The sequence below is a fragment of the Chaetura pelagica genome, unplaced genomic scaffold, assembly GCF_000747805.2.
Source record: "Chaetura pelagica isolate M959 unplaced genomic scaffold, ChaPel_1.0 scaffold32, whole genome shotgun sequence".
Classification (NCBI taxonomy): domain Eukaryota; kingdom Metazoa; phylum Chordata; class Aves; order Apodiformes; family Apodidae; genus Chaetura; species Chaetura pelagica.
The window spans coordinates 513,308-531,316 of record NW_009952368.1 but is presented as its reverse complement, the minus strand read 5'-3'; the positions used below and the strand labels follow the sequence as shown (position 1 = coordinate 531,316).

Here is an 18,009-nt window from a genome sequence, read left to right as displayed (position 1 = left end):
CTGGGGCAGGCTGGGCACTGGTATGTGAAGTGACCTCTAGAGCTAAAAGCAGGAGTTACTACAGCAGCTGGAGAAAAACCAAATCTGGGCTCCCTATCTGTGGTTTGGAGGCTTGTCATTCTCCCAGAGCAGGCCAGAGAAAGCCTAGTGCTTGCCAAGGGTCTGTGTGCAGCCCAGGTCTCAGCACGGTGCCACCTGAGTTGCTAAATGTTCCCTCCTCTTCACTCCACCACTTCAGAAGTAATGCTGGGGCCAGAGGCTTTTTCACATGCAGTTTCTGTGGTCTAAAGTTCTTGCCTCACACTGAAGGCACCTCAGATTTTTAGATCCAAGTAGTAGACAAGCCTGGGACTGTTTAACTGTAGGAACAGACAAGATCAGTTACATTCAGCCCCGTATAAATAAGGCTCTTTAGATACCATGCTAATATAGTAGTATTCTCTTATTCTTTCATTTTAGCACAGGTATTTTGTGTTCATTGCTAATGAAATGAAGGTATCTATCTCTGATCAGCTCTGTAGAAATGCTTCAGGTCACCAGGTGAGAAGTACAGTCTCCACTAGCCCTTCTGTTAATCTTTCTAGCAGGAAGACAGTGTGCAGGGTTGTTCTGAACCCAATGCAAGAGTGAAACTGTCCAACAAGGGCTCCTAGAAGCATCAGGTATCTGAAAGATGGCTAAAGTGCCACTGGGCAATAAAGGATAAAGGGTGAGAGGGGCTGTCACTGATGGTTTTTTTTAATCTTTTTCATGAGTGTTGCAGAGGTGTTGAGTCCGACCTCACAGCTACCATTGCCTTTGGCTGAAATTCACTCTTTGCACCTCAAACTCTCTTTCCTCCAACTGGTTTCATTGTCAGAGATCCCCTCTGCGAGCCTTGTAATTCATAGATCACCTCATGACATTCATGTGACAGGCCAGGAATGGCTTCTCCCAGATGTAAAGGAACTCCCCTTCACTTCTCCCCTGCAGGCACTTGCCAGGGCTGGAACCCAAACCTCCTCCTGCCACAGCAGGGCTGGGAGGTGCACGGTAATGTCAAGTCATCTGTTGCCTTTCACATTTCAGGGAGTCCCCTGTGGACTGCAGTGTGAACAAATGCAGCAAACTCGTGGGAGCAGGGACAGAGTCCAACCCAATGAGCTACAGCACCTACATGGATGAGAAGAACGGGCCCCCTCCCAACATGACCACCAACGAGAGGAGAGTCATTGTCCCAGCAGGTACCACCACTGTCCAACTCTTTGTGTTGTGTTTCCCTTCTGTCTGAAATACCCAGTTGAACAGATAAGGCCTGTTTACCCACTCTCTGAGGACCTCTCTTTCTTACAAGCATGTAAAAAACAAGGAAAACACCAGAGTTTCTGGCTAGTGGGAATTTCCCATGTCGCAGTATATCTACTGCCTTGAACCAGAATAAGATGTGGATATTGATGCTGCTGCTTTTTTTTGCCTTTTTAATTTTTTTTTTCTGGAATGAAGTGGTTTTGTGTGTTGAACCAAATCCATCTCCTGTCATATGTGAGAGGAGGATCTGCAGTGCTTCCTGGGACACGCAGGCTAGGATCAAAGAGCACAGTCCATAGGCAAGACTTAAGCATAAAGAGGACCCAAATTATAACTCCCATGATGATCTGCAGGATCCAGATGCACTTTCATGTCATATTGATTCAAAATGAGCTACTTTGTTTTAATTTTTTCTGTTGAAAGTAGAAAACTAAAAAAAATAATCATATTTTGCAGGAACTCCATTACCCTTCCCAAAATGGTTACACAGAAACATTCCTGTCCAGTTCTCTGTATTTGATATCCACATCTGCTGTCTGAAATTGGCAGGATGCATTAGATGCATTTGGATAGTCAAGGATGAGAGCTGCTGTGGCAGGGAAGTGTTGTGGCCTGAACCTGGAATGAGAGGGAGTCTTTTCCCTGCAAAGTTTATATACAGATATATAAACATGCTAGCCCGGGAACTTTCCAGCAGAAAAGGTATTATGAGCCAAGTCCTGGCCCAATTTACATACCAAAACCTTCACTGGTTTCAAGGGGTGCAGCTTTTCACCCTCTGTTTGGGAGGGGTTTGCTGAGGGTTGTAGCTAATTCAAGCAGATGAACTGTTGGCAGAAAGAAATGTACTCGTGGAATTTAGCTCTGTTCTCTGATTGTGGCCTGACCACGAACAGATGACAATTCCCAAGCATTTGTTTGCCATTTAGGATGAAAAGGAAAAGCTTGAATTAAATGTAGCAAAGGGAAGCCAATAAAAGATTGACAGCAAATCTCCAAGTACCGTGTAAGCTGTTGTTAGGATCTGCTTAGAGAGCTTAGATAACCCAACTGGTGACAGCATCACATGAGTGTGCAGTGTCAGCACTGCCTAGAAAGGTGTTAGCTGATACCAACTGGTCAGTATATTCACAGAATCATAGAATGTCTTGGGTTGGAGGGGTCCTCTAAAGGTCATATAGTCCAGCCCACGTACAATAAACAGGGACATCTCCAACTAGAACAGGTTGCTCAGACCCCCATCCAGCCTGACCTTGAATGTCTCCAGGGATGGGGCCCCCACAACCTCTCTAGGCAACCTGTTCCAGTGATCACTCACCCTCAGATTAAACAGCTTTTTCCTAATGTCCAACCTAAATCTCCCCTTGTCTAGCTTGAAACCATCACCCCTTGTCCTATCATTACATGCCCTTGTGAACAGCTCTTCCCCAGCCTTCTATAGGCTCCTTTCAGATATTAGAAGGTGACTACAAGGTCCCCCTGGAGTCTTCTCCTCTCCAGGCTGAACAACCCCAACTCCCTCAGCTTGTTTTTATAAGAGAGCTGCTCCAGCCCTCAGATAATTTTTGTGGCCTCCTCTGGACATGCTCCAACAGGTCCATGTCCTTCTTGTGCTGGGGGCTCCAGAGTTGGATACAGAGCTCCAGGTGAGGTCCCACCAGGGCAGAGTAGAGGGGCAGAATCACTTCTCAGCCTGCTGGCCACATTTCTTTTGATATTTAAAAGATATTCAAGGTGGAGTATTTATCCTGCCCCTCACTACTTATGTGTATTTAAAAAGACCAAGGATTGGGCTAAAGTGTAGACACAGGAGAAATAACTTCAGTGGAAGAGAAGGTTTAAAAGCTCCTTCTTGAAGACAACAGAAAAAAAACCTAAAAAACATTTTTCCCCCTCATGAGTATCCACAACTAAATAAAAACTTTGAGATACTTGTGAAATAGCAGTGATTTACCAGACTTTAGAAGACAATAATGAACATCATCCCAGATCTCTGGCTGCAGGATACGAGGCCCAAGTCATCCAAGAAAGGCATTTGGAAATTTTAATACAATCCAGAGTAAAGATTTATAGTGCATTAGGGTGAAGATAGGCAAGAATAATGTCACATTAAGTTTGCAATAGAAATAATAACAGCAAACTCTAAGCCATGTTTCAAGAAGGCAGTTTTTCAGAGACCATTCAATGTCTGTGACAGTGATAAATAGGCTGAATGAGTATCTGAAATTCAGAAGTGTTTGTTTAAAGTCAGACCACAAATTCACTATGCCCTCTAAATCTTGGAGGTTTTTTTCTAAACTCAAGACAAAAAACCCTTTCAATTAAAAAAAAAAACCAAACCCTCCCTTGAGTACTTGCTTTGTAAAATTTGCAGTTTTGCCAGTGCTTGGAAAGCAGAATTCAAATTGGCTATTGCCAAAATTTAAAGGAATTCCATCTCTCTTTCTCAAAGCAGACTTGCAAAGATACAGGGTTGTATGTTCCATGCTTAAAATTTAGCTTTAGGCAACCTGGTTTTACTAGAAATTCAGTGAGGAAATGTTACAGTTATAATTTCAATAGTCCTTGTGATACGAGGAAAAGCTGAGAGATCTGGGGCTGTTGAGTCTGGAGAGGAGAAGACTAAGTGGGGACCTAATGAATGTCTATAAATATCTGCAGGGAGGTGTCAAGAATGGGCCAGTCTCTGTTCAGTGGTGCCTGTGACAGGACAAGGGGAAACAGCACCAAGTGACAACACAGGAAGTTCCACCTCAACATGAGGAGAAACTTCTTTCCTGTGAGGGTGACAGAGCCCTGGGACAGGCTGCCCAGAGAGGTTGGGGAGTCTCCTTCTCTGGAGACTTTCAAGACCCATCTGGATGTGTTCCTGTGTGACCTGCCCTGAGTGTTCCTGCTGCAGCAGGGGGGTTGGACTGGATGATCTTCAGAGGTGCCTTCCAACCCCTGTGATTCTATGATTCTTACTTAACCATTTAATGCAATTCCTCTGGAACTCAGCTGCCCAGGAATGTCCTGGGTACAGCCACTATCTGACCTTTTGTGTCAGGGATCCCTGCAGCTCAAGCACACACAGTTCACAGTCCTGGACCAAGGCATTATTTTATACACTATAGAATGTGTGGCAGAGGCATTTCTTGTTGCTGCCCAAAGCACAAACTGTATGATGGCTACATGGTTCTGATCCATTTTCTCAGCTGCCCCAGGATCTGAAGTGTTTGAGGTTTATCTTAGAGGAATGTACCAGCTGTAATGGACAGATCAAACGTCTCCACAGTTAAGACTTGACTTCACAACCCTCACCAGCTGCAACAGCACATGAATTTGCAGCTTCAGTTTTCAAATGGGATTCATGGGGAGATGCAGCACAGGAAACATCTGAAAACACAGATATGCTCTGAAAATGACTCCGTAAAAATGGTATCATGGCACCAATTCTTGCTGGGACTTTCTGATCTACTGCTCTTTTCAAAGCTCAAAGGATGATTTCTTTTTTTAACTACTGATGCAGCAAACCATCACCATGGGGCCTGAAACTCCAGCCGGGTTCAATCTCTCTCTTACGTCACCAGCAGTAATAAAGATTCCACAGCTGGAGCTTTGCTGACAGTTGATAATGATGCATGAGACAGTATAAAATCCACATTGCCCTCCAATAGCTGTGCTGGTTTTACAGGGCTAGCAGAGGTAGAATTGTGTTCTTGTCAGCAGGGTGAACAAATGTGACTCAGAGATACATGGCAAGCTGCTCTGTTTAAGCAATAATATTTTTTTTCACAGTCCCTTTGCTGACTGTAAATACCACCATCCTCAGACTTTAAAATGCCATCTGTTGGAACTCTGTAATACACTTGTGAAGGGTGGTGTGACTTATACAGCACTGATGTAATTATATAGCACTGCAGAACCAAAGCTGTGGCAAGAGTGCCCTTTCAAAGGGATGAGTTTGCTTTTGGAAGCTTTTTTCCAGAGGAAGAAAGTCAAATATCACTAATATTGTTCCCAGGCACAGGGATATTATTCAAGGCAGGTGGGAGATAATAAAGAGAACTTACCCTGCCAGAGGGTCAGTGTGATCAGTTTATGCACCTTGAGCCCTGTTCTAGCACAACACTGGCTCCTCTTGGCAAAACGTGTTTGCATCAGTAAATCAGAATCACGGACTAGAATCGTAGAACAGTTTGGGTTGGAAGGAACATTAAAGATCACCTGGATCTAACCCTCCTGCATTGGCAGGGACACCTCCCACTAGATCAGGTTGCTCAGAGCCCCATCCAATCTGGCCTTGAACACTTCCCAGGTTAAATTACATCCATTTGGTTGTGGAAACAATGGTTAATGCTTTGACTGGGCTACAGTGTTGGTCTTGAGGCTTGTGTTGACATCCTCTGTGCTTTCCTGCCAGATCCCACCCTATGGACACAGGAACATGTGCGCCAGTGGCTGGAATGGGCTATAAAGGAGTATGGATTAATGGAGATTGACACCACCATCTTCCAGAACATGGATGGCAAGGAGCTCTGCAAAATGAACAAGGATGACTTCCTCCGAACCACCTCCCTCTACAACACAGAAGTTCTGTTGTCTCACCTCAGTTACCTCAGGGAAAGTAAGTATTGCCTTGGCCCATCCCAGCCCTCGTGTGACATGCTAATAGGATAAGCTGCCATGGGTATTGAACATCTGGGGCTCTTCTTGCAGGGTAAATTGCAGCAGGGATGAGGGGAAAATAACAGAGAAAGGCAAGCAGAGAGAGCAAACCAGGAAGGGAGGAATAACAAGTGGGTTGGAAAGTTATTTTAAACTTAGATGGAGTTCTTGGTGCTATCAGGGAGGTGAAGAACTGAGCAGGACTCTTAAGAAGATTAGATAGTTTTACAGATAATAAAAACATCTGTGGCTATATGATAAAAATACATACATTTGTTGAGGAGATGAAACCAAACATTAACTGATGTGTCACGGGCAAATTATTCTATAACTTTGCAGTTAGAAGGCTGTACTTTCCCCTAAGGCTCCTGGTAAAGACTGCTTCAAAATTGGACCCACAACTGGTCAGAACTGGAGATTTTCTGTGTTCCGGGAGGCTCAGATTTGTTGGAAAGAGGAAAAAAATACAAGAGTGATTCCCCAAATATAAGTGTGCTGAAGCAGATGTTATGCAAATGACCTGGTACTCAAATAATTACTTGTGCTGAACCCCCTTATTGCTCCTCTCCATCCCACACCAGAGTGTGTGATGGCTCCAATACTCCTTCTTGCTGTGCCAAGCCTCTCAGAAGCTGTGAGCAGTTTTCTGAACTCTCCTGGAAAGGCAGCCCAGACAGGAATGGTCACCTTCTGGTCAGCACCTGCTCCTGAGGCTGAGAGACTTAATTCAGCCCTTTCTAAGATTTTTCTTGTTACCATGAGCATGTTCATAGCTTCCAATGTCTCCTCTTCATTTATAAAATGGAGGTCAAAGCATTTCCTTTCTCCACAAAGGGGTGCTAAGGATAATTAGGAAGAGACCAGAGAAGTTGGAACTAAATCCCATATGCTCCAATATTTTTTTCAAGCAAAACAGATTTTACAGGTGTATAATTATTTGGGGACTGAAAAATCAGGGGAGGGTGCCATAAAGCAAGGTGGGAAGGCAGGGAGAGAAAGAAAAAAGTACATTTTCTCCATTGGGAAATCAAGTTGTGATGTAAAGGCAGCTGAAGGTGCCTCCATCTGACCAGTGCAATAAAGCAGGGAGACCACAGTTATTTAGGGTGTTTCTTCAAAGCTGTTCAGTGCTGCTCTGTCCCTGCCTCTGCTAAAATCAGTGGGAGTTCTAGAGATTAGAGTGGGACAAGAGTTAGAACACAGATGGGTGCCTCTGGAAACCCCACCTTTATTTTGTTTGAGAAGTTGAGCCAAAGAAATGATTCACAACAAATAATTGCATTGGAGTTGAACAGTTTTTCTCCCTTGTGACTTCACAAGAAAATAATTTCCCACCCAAAGGGCTGTGCAACCTTCACCTGTTTCATCAGCAAAGAGCTGCTGGTTCACAGAACACCTCCAGATGATTGCAGACACTAATTAGCTTTCTAATTAAGGTTTGTGTAGAGAATGACACGTTTTTATGGGAAATCTTCAGACAGTTTTGTGGAGCCAGTGCTGCTTTGGCCAAACCCACTGGCTTTGACTGGGCAAATGAGAAGCTTTGTAACCGGAAATGGTTTTAAATTCCCACCAGATAAATAGTCAAGTGAGACACTTGAATTGTCTCATTGATAAGACTTGAGAATTGACAGAAAGAGATGAAGAAGGAGTTGTATGATTTTTAATCAAAGAACCAGGCTGAATTAAAAAAGGTTGGCAGAAGAGCTGGATTCATGTGCTGCTTTAGCTGCAGACAGCATCCAGTGAGAGCCTCGAGCAGCAGGGATCCCATTGCTTGGGGTGTTCAAAGACAGCGTCAGAGGGATTGAGTTCTTACTCTCATGGCATAAGTCTGAAGACCTGGATTCAATTGCCACCTTTACCATTTGCTTCTGTGTATTTCTTCAGGAGTAAATTCCTGATTTATCCTACTATCCTTAGATACATGGAGTCCCTGAATCAGCACTCTGGTCACACTGGTCTCCATTTGTAGAAAAGAAGCAGCAGAGCATGTTGAAAATCAGGGCAGTAGTCCCCCAGTTCACATGTTGCCTTCAAATGCCTGAAATTAGGAGGGAGAAACCTTCACCTCAGTTCCTCTGTGCTTCAGTTTCACTCCCTGTAAAATCACAGAACCACAGAATCATTTTGGTTGGAAAAGACCCTTCAGATCATCAAGTCCAACTGTTACCCCAGCCCTGCCAAGGCCCCATGTCCCTCAGCACCACATCCACACAGCTTTGAAATCCCTCCAAGGATGGGAACTCTATCACTGCCCTGGGCAGTCTGTGACAACCCATTGGGTGAGGAAACTTTTCCTAATATTCCATCTAAACCTCACCTGGCACAACTTGAGGCCATTTCCTCTTGTCCTGTTACTTGGGAGAAGAGACCAATGATGGGAGGAAATTAGGGAAATGCACCTTGGCAGTTGTTTGGGCTGAGATGGGCAGATGAAATTAGCTAGTGACCCTGCCTGCCTGTTGGCCTTGTCTGTTGAGATGGCAAACCTGTGGGATGGGGATTGTGTCTCATGTCCCTCAAGCCCCAGCACAATGAGTCCTAATGCAGGTGCAACAATGAAGTCCTGCTGAGTAATAATCATGCAAATATAACATTCTGCCAGAGGAATGCCTACAGTGATTTCTATGCTATTAAGCTAGTGCAAAACCCAAGCAACTTTGCAGGATTCAAAGTAGTTGTTACAACTTTACAAGGATGCACACAAAAGGAGAATTCAATCCCAGTCCATCCCCAGCCTTTATGCTTATAAATCTCCGTGCGTTCAGCGAGCGCTGCCCTTGTTCCAGCGCTCCTGGCTGCGGGGAGGGCAGGCTGGGAGAGCATTCCTTTCCCTGCAGCTGCTCCCAGCCTGCCTAATGACAGTCTGGTTTCTGGATTGCTGGTTAACTCCCTCCCGGAGTAACGCCTGCGAAAGGGGCTTATTGTTTTTCCAGACTGATTTCCAGCGGATGTTTAGTGCTGAGCCTCTGAGCTCAGTGCCATGGGGAGATGGTCTCTTTTTTCAGGAATTTTCCCCTTTTGTAAGGTTGGCTGTTTCAGAGACATCTAGCTCTGTTCCTGCTCAGAGTGGAGAATGTGATGGCAACAAAACACAGGAGAAATTTGGGGGATCTAAGATCTATAGGCTTGATTACATCTGCTGAGTGTCTCTCTAGAAAGGTGTTTGTCCTCTCAGGCTGTTAAGCTGGACCCGTGATGACTAGTGAATCCCAAACTTTGGTGTTTGTTTTCCAAGAAACAAAGCTGATCTGAATTTTCTGAGCCTGTTTGCTAGTCAGGCAAGGAAACCCCTTGGAAATTAACCTTCCTCAGAAGGTCTCCCACACTTTACACTCCTGATTAGTGTGAAAACATTCTTAAAACTGCCCACAAAGTGTGTTATTTTGGCACATCTGAGTCCAGACCAAAAAAAAACAACTGGTAACATCTGCAAGACCTCAACAAAAGCTCAGTCATAGTTTTGGAGACAGAAGATTCAGATGAGTTATTTAATATAGACAAGACTAAACCAAAGTCATATCACAGCACCTTTAGTCTTCAGGCAGAACTTAGGTGTAGATCAGAATAGTGCAGTTGTTTCCTGTTTCCTCAACCTATTGAAGCAGACAGGAGTTCAGACGTTTCTGATCACTGAGAGATCAGAGTCACAGAACCCAATTCTGCAGCACACTTTGGAGTCTCTCAAAACACCCCCCAGTAGTTTTTTTCAGGGAACTTACTGTCATCCCCTCAAACGATTCCCTTTCAGTGTCTCTCCCAGTGTCCCCTCCAAAGTGTGAAGCCTTGGCTTTTTCTTCTTCTCACTCATCCCCCTGCACCTTCAGACTCCAGACTGACTGACTGCTGTGCTGGTATCTTTTCCAAACACTGTCTGCCTGGTGAATCTTCTACAGTCAGGCACAGGGCAGTGGGAAGGGAGATTTGAATGTTTTCATGCTATGTTTGGGATGAAGATCAAAAGCAGCCTGAACTGTCACCTCCTGTCCTTTTCCTCTCTGGTGATGGGGGGTCGGTTGTGTGTGGTGTGTACAAACGAAAAGAGCCTGAAGGGGAAAGAATGAGACTGTGGTGAGAAGCAGAAAACTGCTTTGTGGTTCCAACCCGCATAGTAATGCCAAACAAAACAATGCTGTTAAATGCAGCAGAACCCCTAGTCTACAAGGAGATGTGGAGGGAAGGCCACATGGTCTTCAGAAGGTCGGGATAAAAAAGGCTTCCAGGTTAAATAGATTGTGAAACTGAGATGTTCCTGCATCCCAGAGGGATGAGCTGCCTTGTGAAATGAAGACTTTATGGGGGGAAAAAAATCCCTTGCACTGTTCTCCTGCCCTTTTCCAACTATCTCTTTAATTAATGCAAGAGAAATAAAAGAAGAAAGGAAAAGGTGAAGGGAACCATAAAATAACATGTTTAATATAAATGATAAGAGAATAGCCCTGTACTGTGTTAATAATACCAGTATTTCCAGAAAGAGCTGATTTAATCTAAGTTGTCACTGACCCAGTGAGGGGTAGGAGGAATAAGAACAAAACAAAAATTCATCACAGCTGAAGTTTTGCCCAAGAACGAGTAAGGGAGGGAGCAGCCTGGCCTCTGTCTGTCTGTCTGCTTCTCTCTGTCCTGATCTGTGTCTCTGGCTTTCTCTTTTCCTCTTTCATTCAAAACCCTTAATAGGAAACACATTTCCTTTTCTGTGGTGTTCCCACCAGAAACCTCAGACTGTCGGGCAAAGGTGAGAACTTTTAGCAATTAAACTGGGGGAGGCACCATCCCTTCCCAGTGGCTTGGGCTGCATTTTTTAGTGTAAAGTAGCTATAGGTTGATCATACAGGCTTGTTCAGTGCTATTCATCACCCTACCCCCACCTCCTCAGCCACTCAGTGCAACCAGGCATTGGCAGCCTATTTAGTCATAGAAAACTATGAATTCCCCAGCACTTCCCTGTCTGGGGCAAGCTGGGCTGGGTGTTGCATTCAGGATCTACTTCAAATAACCTGAAAAGGAGAGAGTGGTGGACAAGAGTTTCCCCACAGATATTCAAGAAAGAAATGCCAAAGCTAGAAACCATCTGATGAAAACATGAGTTAGGTTGACAAGCTGTTGCAATTCCTTCTCCAACAGCAGCAAAAGACCAGCCAATCTCTAAATATTTAAGCCAATCACGTTCACTATCTGCAAAGTCAAGGTACCCTTGGGGTCCCTTTGAACTCCTTTCCTCCTAGGTTACCATGTTATCCACCCTGGTCTTCTGAAACATTCCTTCTCTTGCAGCATCTGGTAGCATCCATCCTCCACTTCGAGTAGGCTTTGTTGTGCAACACCTTCTGTTTCTGTGTACTTGCTGGCTTGTGCACCTCTTTGGCTTTGTTTGCATTTGGGGAAGAAAAGAAATCCATAGGAACGCAGGGCTAATAAGATCCAGCACCTGCAATGGCTGTTACTTCTGGCAGTGAACTGCCTAATCCTCAGCTCTCTCAGGAAAGTGAGACATACTGTGAATATGACTGAGGGGCAAGTGAGGTCAGTGTTCTATGGGATCATGTGGATTAGAGGAATGTGAAGACTGCATGGTTTAGTCCCAGGATCCTAATCAGTTAGGATTAAAGTACCTGCAGAAGAGGTATCCTGAGCCCTGCCAAAAAATCTAGGGATGCTCAGGGGCACCCCAGCAGATACAGATCCTGTGCTGTTTGCTGTGTGTTGCCTTGGACCTTAAATGGTGCAGAATCTCACTGAATAAACCTCACTGACAAAGGACTGAAAGCAGAAAGGATTTGCATGAGCACTCCTCACCCACACCCATCCCTGGGGAGGCTGCTGCTCTGCTCCAGGTCACAGTGCCAGGCCCTGCCAAGAAGGGCCCTGGGCCTTGTTATCAATGTCACTGCCTGATGGGGTGGAAGCTTTTTCAAAGAGCTGTAGGAAAGGTGAGCCTAGAAGATTATGTAGGGTAAACATCTAACTAGACAACCATGAAATGTGTATTACATGCTGGCTTCCAAGAGCTCATGGGGCCTCTTCCTCCATTTCCAGGGGAGGTTGCAGGAGAATCAAAGTAAAATGCTTGGAAAGGAACATTTCCACCATAGACTGCAAAGCAAAGACCCTTTTAACAGGTTCTTTTTATGCTCCTCTTAAATATTTTTTTTCAAGTGGGGCTGGATGGAAAGGCCACTCTGAACCAAGAAAGCTACTTTCAAACCCCACAAAACATGGGAGATGTTAGAATATCAGTGAGGTTTTTTCAGCTGTTGGCCCAAAACAAAGCATATGACACCCTAAAAGTGTTCTGACCCTGATGGTGCAATTTGTGTCACTGCTACTGGATGTTCCTCAAACAGGAAATTTCACTATCACAGCTAGAGAGAGAAAAGCTCCTTCCTTATCCTGTAATACAATGTGTGCCATAGTAATTTCTAGAGGATCTGCTGTGATATTGTACCTGTATCAATACAACCTCACCCTGTTATGTCAGGTTTCAATGCAGGACACCAGGGCACTCAGCCAAGGAGGCCAATGGCTTTATTTTGATTTTCAAGTGAAGAAACAGCAGCACGTGTGTGACCACAGCTACCAAACTTTACAAAGAATTTCATATCCATCACAGAAAATATGTGCCTAACTGTCTGAAAAATTTGGTCTTTAGCTCCTTTTCTACCTGCCTACCTGGTTCCCAGTGGCAGAGCCCATTCAAGCTGCAATAACCCCTTTTCTTTTCATTCCAGGTAGCTCACTGCTGGTCTACAATACTCCACCCCACACAGAAACTTCCTCACGTCTTGCCACCAAAGAAGGTCAGTGTTTTGCATATAAATGTCCTGGCTTCCTATGCTTTCACAATATTTTTGATAGGGTTAACACCAGACCTTTTTATAATAGCCATGGTGTGAAAGTGTCAGGATCTTCTTTGCCTGCAGACCGTGATTAAAATGGAATCATTCACAATTTGCAGCTCTGTCCATCCTGAAAATCACATCTCTGCCTCTCCAGCCAGCACAGTGGCATAAAATGTACATCTGTCATTTTCAAACTTGTGTATTACTGAGTCGATGAGCTGAGGGCACATTTTCTTTATGTGAAACCATCTGGAATCACAGAATCACAGAATCACAGAATGGTGAAGGTTGGAAGGCACCTTCAAGATCACCAGGTTCCAACCTCCCTGCTGTGAGCAGGGACACCTCCCACTAGACCAGGTGGCAAAAAGCCTCATCCAGCCTGGCATTAAACAACTCCATATCTTAGATATGTAGCAAGGACTGAGACATTATTTCTCTCTGAGTGAGTTCATAGTCGGAAGTTTAAAATTTTCTCACAATAAATCCCATTACTGAAAGAAAGGCCACTCAGGTCTTCCAAAACCATTCATGACTTTGTTGGCTAGTTTCAGCAGCAAAGACAACCAATTGCATTTTATTGACACTTTCATTTAGGAACATTTTTATTTTATTTTTTAAATGACACCAACATTTTAATATATTAGAAATTCTAATCAAGTAGATGGAGCTTAAAAACCTTGAAGTTTAAAAGTTAATAGCACACTTAAGGCTCTTTCAGGATTTTGAGTTGGTTGTACACCCTTCCAACAGGGCTTTCAGGTTTTATTCTGCAGATACAGTCTTATTGCTTATCCCTTATTTTTAATGAATAATTCAGTTTTCAGTCATGATAAGGTTCTGAGAGCTGGTGTGCTGGGTGTGCTGCATATCCCTTGCCCAGGTATGACAGCAAGTGACAGTGGGGAAGTTGAGTGCTGTATGAGATAACCCACCTAGGAGGAGTCTGCTCTCCTTTCCAGTTTCCTGACCTCATACATAAACATCTCAATGCTTTTCAGGAGAACATGGCTTCATTGATGAGCCACAAGTTTGCAAGTCAAGGAACAATGGGGAAAGGCAGAAAGTCTTTTATTTAAGCAGCTGGAGAGACAGAGAGATCACAAACCCGGTTTCACTGAGAGGCTACAGCAAACTGAGATCCCCCATGTAACAAGCTTCTGCACAGTGTGTCTGGCTGCTTCATTGACGAGCACTTGTCTCAGAGCCAGCACTTCTTTCTCCTTGCACCATGTGGGGTTTCATCTCCAACATCTGTCTTGGACCCTGGACACAATATCAGTGCTGCTTTTTACAGCAGCTTCTTTTGTCCAGCAGACAACTCTCCACTCGAGCTGTCTGCTCCCTGGCATGCTCTTCTTTCTTTGGGAGACAGGCATTAGTTGCTGAAACATGGCACATTTCAGAGACAAAGCCATTCAGGCTCTTCTGTGACTATTTTGATGCTAACTCATCTATTTAAAATTAATAAAAGCTAGGCTTGCTCCTATTTGAATAAAGCAGACACACACACACGTGTTCTCCACAGTTTCCCCCACAAACATACACGTGCATCCAAGACCTCTCTCTGTCTCAGGCCAGGTGGTTGCTAAAAATAAAAGAGAAGAAAGCTGCCATTTTTTTATTAAAGAGAAATGCTCTTTGTAAAATTGCACTTCTCTGAATTTTTTATACCCTTTATCTTTCCAAGCTGGGCCTAGAGTCACTCAGGCAGAAAGAAATCTGAGGGAAAAAAACGTTCCTCCCTCTCCATTTTTACTGCCCTCAAGTGTGTTTCTTTAGTGCATCTGACAGGAGTTTGCATTTGATTCCTGTCAGCTCGGCGTTTTTAACTTCACATGGTACTTTCATCATGTGTCAATAAAGGACTAAACACACCCAGGGGACAGTCAAATAAAAATTAAGAACTAGCACAGAAATGTTGAAATCCCATCTCTCCCTCTTCCATTCCTTCTGCAATGCATTGAATCCCTCTGCATTCATTTGATGTCTGAATATTGGTCTAGGAGAAGCCAGCCAGCTTCCACCTACTGATTCATGCTCCAAATGCTATTTGTGAGATAAGATGACAGGAGAAGAGACACATGAACATGACAGGCTGACAGATAAAGAATTGGAGGAGCAAACTGAAGTGTCTTGCCCAATATCACAGAAGAAACTCGTGTTGAACATAAAACTGAACTTCGAAACTTCCTCAGCCTCGGTCTAGTCTGTTGGGCAACAAGGTTTTCCTTGCTCCCTTTCAAGGCTTTTTAATGGCCTGACTTCAAGATTATTACATTCTTTTGGAAAACAAATTTTAAGATAAAAATCACAAATTTTTCATAGGTATTTTCTTGTCCCCTTTTCAAAAGATGAAACCTTCTTCTTCATGTTAATGCAACTTGAATCTGCTATCCTGTAAATATTTCTTCTCTCTATGCCTGTGAATAAAAACAGACAAACAAATTTTTCTAACCACCTTCCCTTGGGGATTCAAAAGCTGGGGGAGGTGGTGAAATAGTACAATACATGTCAGAGACAGGAAAAAAACACTGTTTTCTTCACTCCTCCCATAATTTTTCTTGCACGTCCTCCAAGATCTCGTAGCTAATGCAAATAACCTGCTTGTGCAAATTCCAGGGAGCAATGCAGGCTTCCTGCACACACTGTGCTTTATGCCATGTACTCCATCCGCAGATTGTAAAAAAAAAAAAAACAACAAGGGAGGAAAAAAAAAAAGAAAAAAAGGTATGGCTGCAACCCAGGGGGATGCAGCTCTTTCAGATGCAGCACATGGCTCTGCTGTCTCCCCAGCTTGTGACAGGCACAGCAGGGCATGCTCTGGAGCCACAGCAAGGACAGTGGCACCCAGGAGGGACCTGTGGCCCATGCTGGCAAGGGCAGCACTGCTGCCACAGGTCCTGGCTCTGGAGTCAGAGCTGCCTTGGCTGTTGCAGCTGCAGCCTTTAGTCCTTTTTCCCCTTCTATTTTCTGCCCCTCTCACTTCTCTTCTGTGATGCCAGCTCTGCATCCAGAACCTGTCGCACTGTTCTGGGAGAGTTAAACTACTTTCAGGGCTGAAACAGATCCTGTAAATTTACACAGCTGGGGCACAAAGCAGATGCATTTTGTTCTCAGATCAGATTGGTAGGAATCTTGTCGTGTTCAAAGGACTCTTGTTGCCCCAGCTTCTTTGCTTCTCAGCCTCATAAACACTCCAACGTATGGTATTTAGCGTCATTGGGACAAATTGTCTTCAGCTGCCTTTGAGAAATAAATTGCTCTAATGAAAATCACCAGTATTTTTTGGCCAGAAAACAATTTTCTGGAAAATGAAATGAGGTTGCTCTCATTGCTGAATGGAAAGATTTGTGTCCCACTCCCAGTGCTCCACTGGAGAGATGGTCTAGTTCATTTTCCGTGACTGTTTAGAGCAATGAGTGACCTACTGTAGGTACTGGAGACGTGGGAGAAGAATCTGAGACTTCATGTCCAAGTCCATGGGGATTTTCAATTGCTCACCCTCAGAATGGTGTCATTTTGAGTAGGTTTCCATAGGGAAATGGAAAGTATGTTCACGTCCAGCAACATTTAGGAGGCCAAAGGACAGTCCCTTGTATGGTTTTGAGCATTTTGGCCTCAGTCCAGCACATTTTTAAAGTCCATGCTTACTTTTAAGGGGTCTGCATAACTTGTGTGTTTAATTAATATTCAAGCCTAAGTGCTGTGCAGAATAGTAGTAAACACCAGCCCAAAGTCTTATAAATCCAACCAAAATTCAAGAAGAACATGGGAAAAACTGATGCATTATCACAGAGGGAAGAAACTTGTCTGTGAATGCATGAATATGGATGTAGGAGGTAAATTTTAAGGATTTTGCTTGTGGCTATTACATGTTTATGTTTTTATTATGAAAGTGTATGAACAATAAGGATGTTTGGGTGTAAGTTGTGTTTGTATGTTTTGTTTGGTTGTGGGCAGATCTAAGAAGATAAACAAATTCTGAGCTCTGGAACTCACACAGTGTGGTTTACCCTGGGTTTGTACCCATGTTTATTGTGAGCCCCCAAGGAAGAGATTCCTGGTGTTGGAGCTTTAATAACATCTCTTCCATGCAGGTTCTTTGGTACCAAAAAAATATGAATCTGTGCAGCTGCATTTCTCACTGTCAGGGCCTCAGCCTCTCTCCTCTTTCCCCAGCAGATTCCTTTTAATTGGTAGGAACTCTTTAAAACTTCTCTCTCCCTCTTATCAAGTTCAGTGACAGTCTTGGGTGACAAGTTCAAAAGTCTTTGGGGACTAGAGAGAGAGGGGCAGAGAGACCACAGGCAGCACGATTGCATAAGCACAGTTCCCACAGGAAAACAGTTTCAAATTCCTGCATAAAAATCTTCCCTTGAAAAGGCCATTTTTCAGGTCTAAAAGGTCGTCGTGTGAAAAACACTGACCAATTTCAAGAAACTCTTCTTTTGAGTGTGTCAGGACAGCCCCTTGTTCACAGCAAAGGTTATAAACCCTCCAGTCTCACTCGTCTCAGAGAAAAAGCAGTTGCAGCTTCATGCCCTCTTAACTGTCTGTACATGCTAAAACATTTGTCGATGATATTTGTGTGCCTGGTGATGAAATATCCCCTTTTTAGCTCCGCAGCAGAAAAAGGGGAGGCTTTTTTGGTGCTTCTCTTATTGCAACTGTGTGGCCAACCCAGGGATTTATGATTTCAAGAGAGACAGTAGCTAGTGCTCTTATAAACCCTCCAGTCTCACTCGTCTCAGAGAAAAAGCAGTTGCAGCTTCATGCCCTCTTAACTGTCTGTACATGCTAAAACATTTGTCGATGATATTTGTGTGCCTGGTGATGAAATATCCCCTTTTTAGCTCCGCAGCAGAAAAAGGGGAGGCTTTTTTGGTGCTTCTCTTATTGCAACTGTGTGGCCAACCCAGGGATTTATGATTTCAAGAGAGACAGTAGCTAGTGCTCTTGGGTTTTTCTTTTTTCTTTCTTTTTTTTTTTAATTGTTTTCCTTTGAAATTCCAGAGTTAGTGTTTTGTCTGCTTTCTCCCTGACCCTCTTCAGAGGCAGGCGTGTGTTTTTTCACCAGAAAAACTGGAAACAAAGAATCGTTGTCTTTAAGCTGTAGCAGGCAGGAAACCCAACTCACAAGGGATCACCCCGAGCCAGCGCTGTCCCAGAGTAGACTCCAGTTCTCTGAATTCAACCTGACAGCTTGTCTGGAGCACTTTCTAAGTAA

The 18,009-nt window shown here is 43.9% G+C and overlaps 1 protein-coding gene across 3 annotated transcripts in view; it reads left to right on the top strand.

Annotated features, from left to right (window-relative positions):
• Positions 1-18,009, top strand: part of FLI1 (Fli-1 proto-oncogene, ETS transcription factor) — a 77,634-nt gene that overhangs the window by 45,408 nt on the left and 14,217 nt on the right. For all 3 annotated transcript variants that reach the window (XM_010008085.1, XM_010008084.1, XM_010008086.1), the window contains 3 exons: positions 1,069-1,223; positions 5,693-5,896; positions 12,669-12,737. In XM_010008085.1, coding sequence (XP_010006387.1) covers positions 1,069-1,223; positions 5,693-5,896; positions 12,669-12,737 — 428 coding nt within the window. The remainder of the gene's footprint in view (positions 1-1,068; positions 1,224-5,692; positions 5,897-12,668; positions 12,738-18,009) is intronic.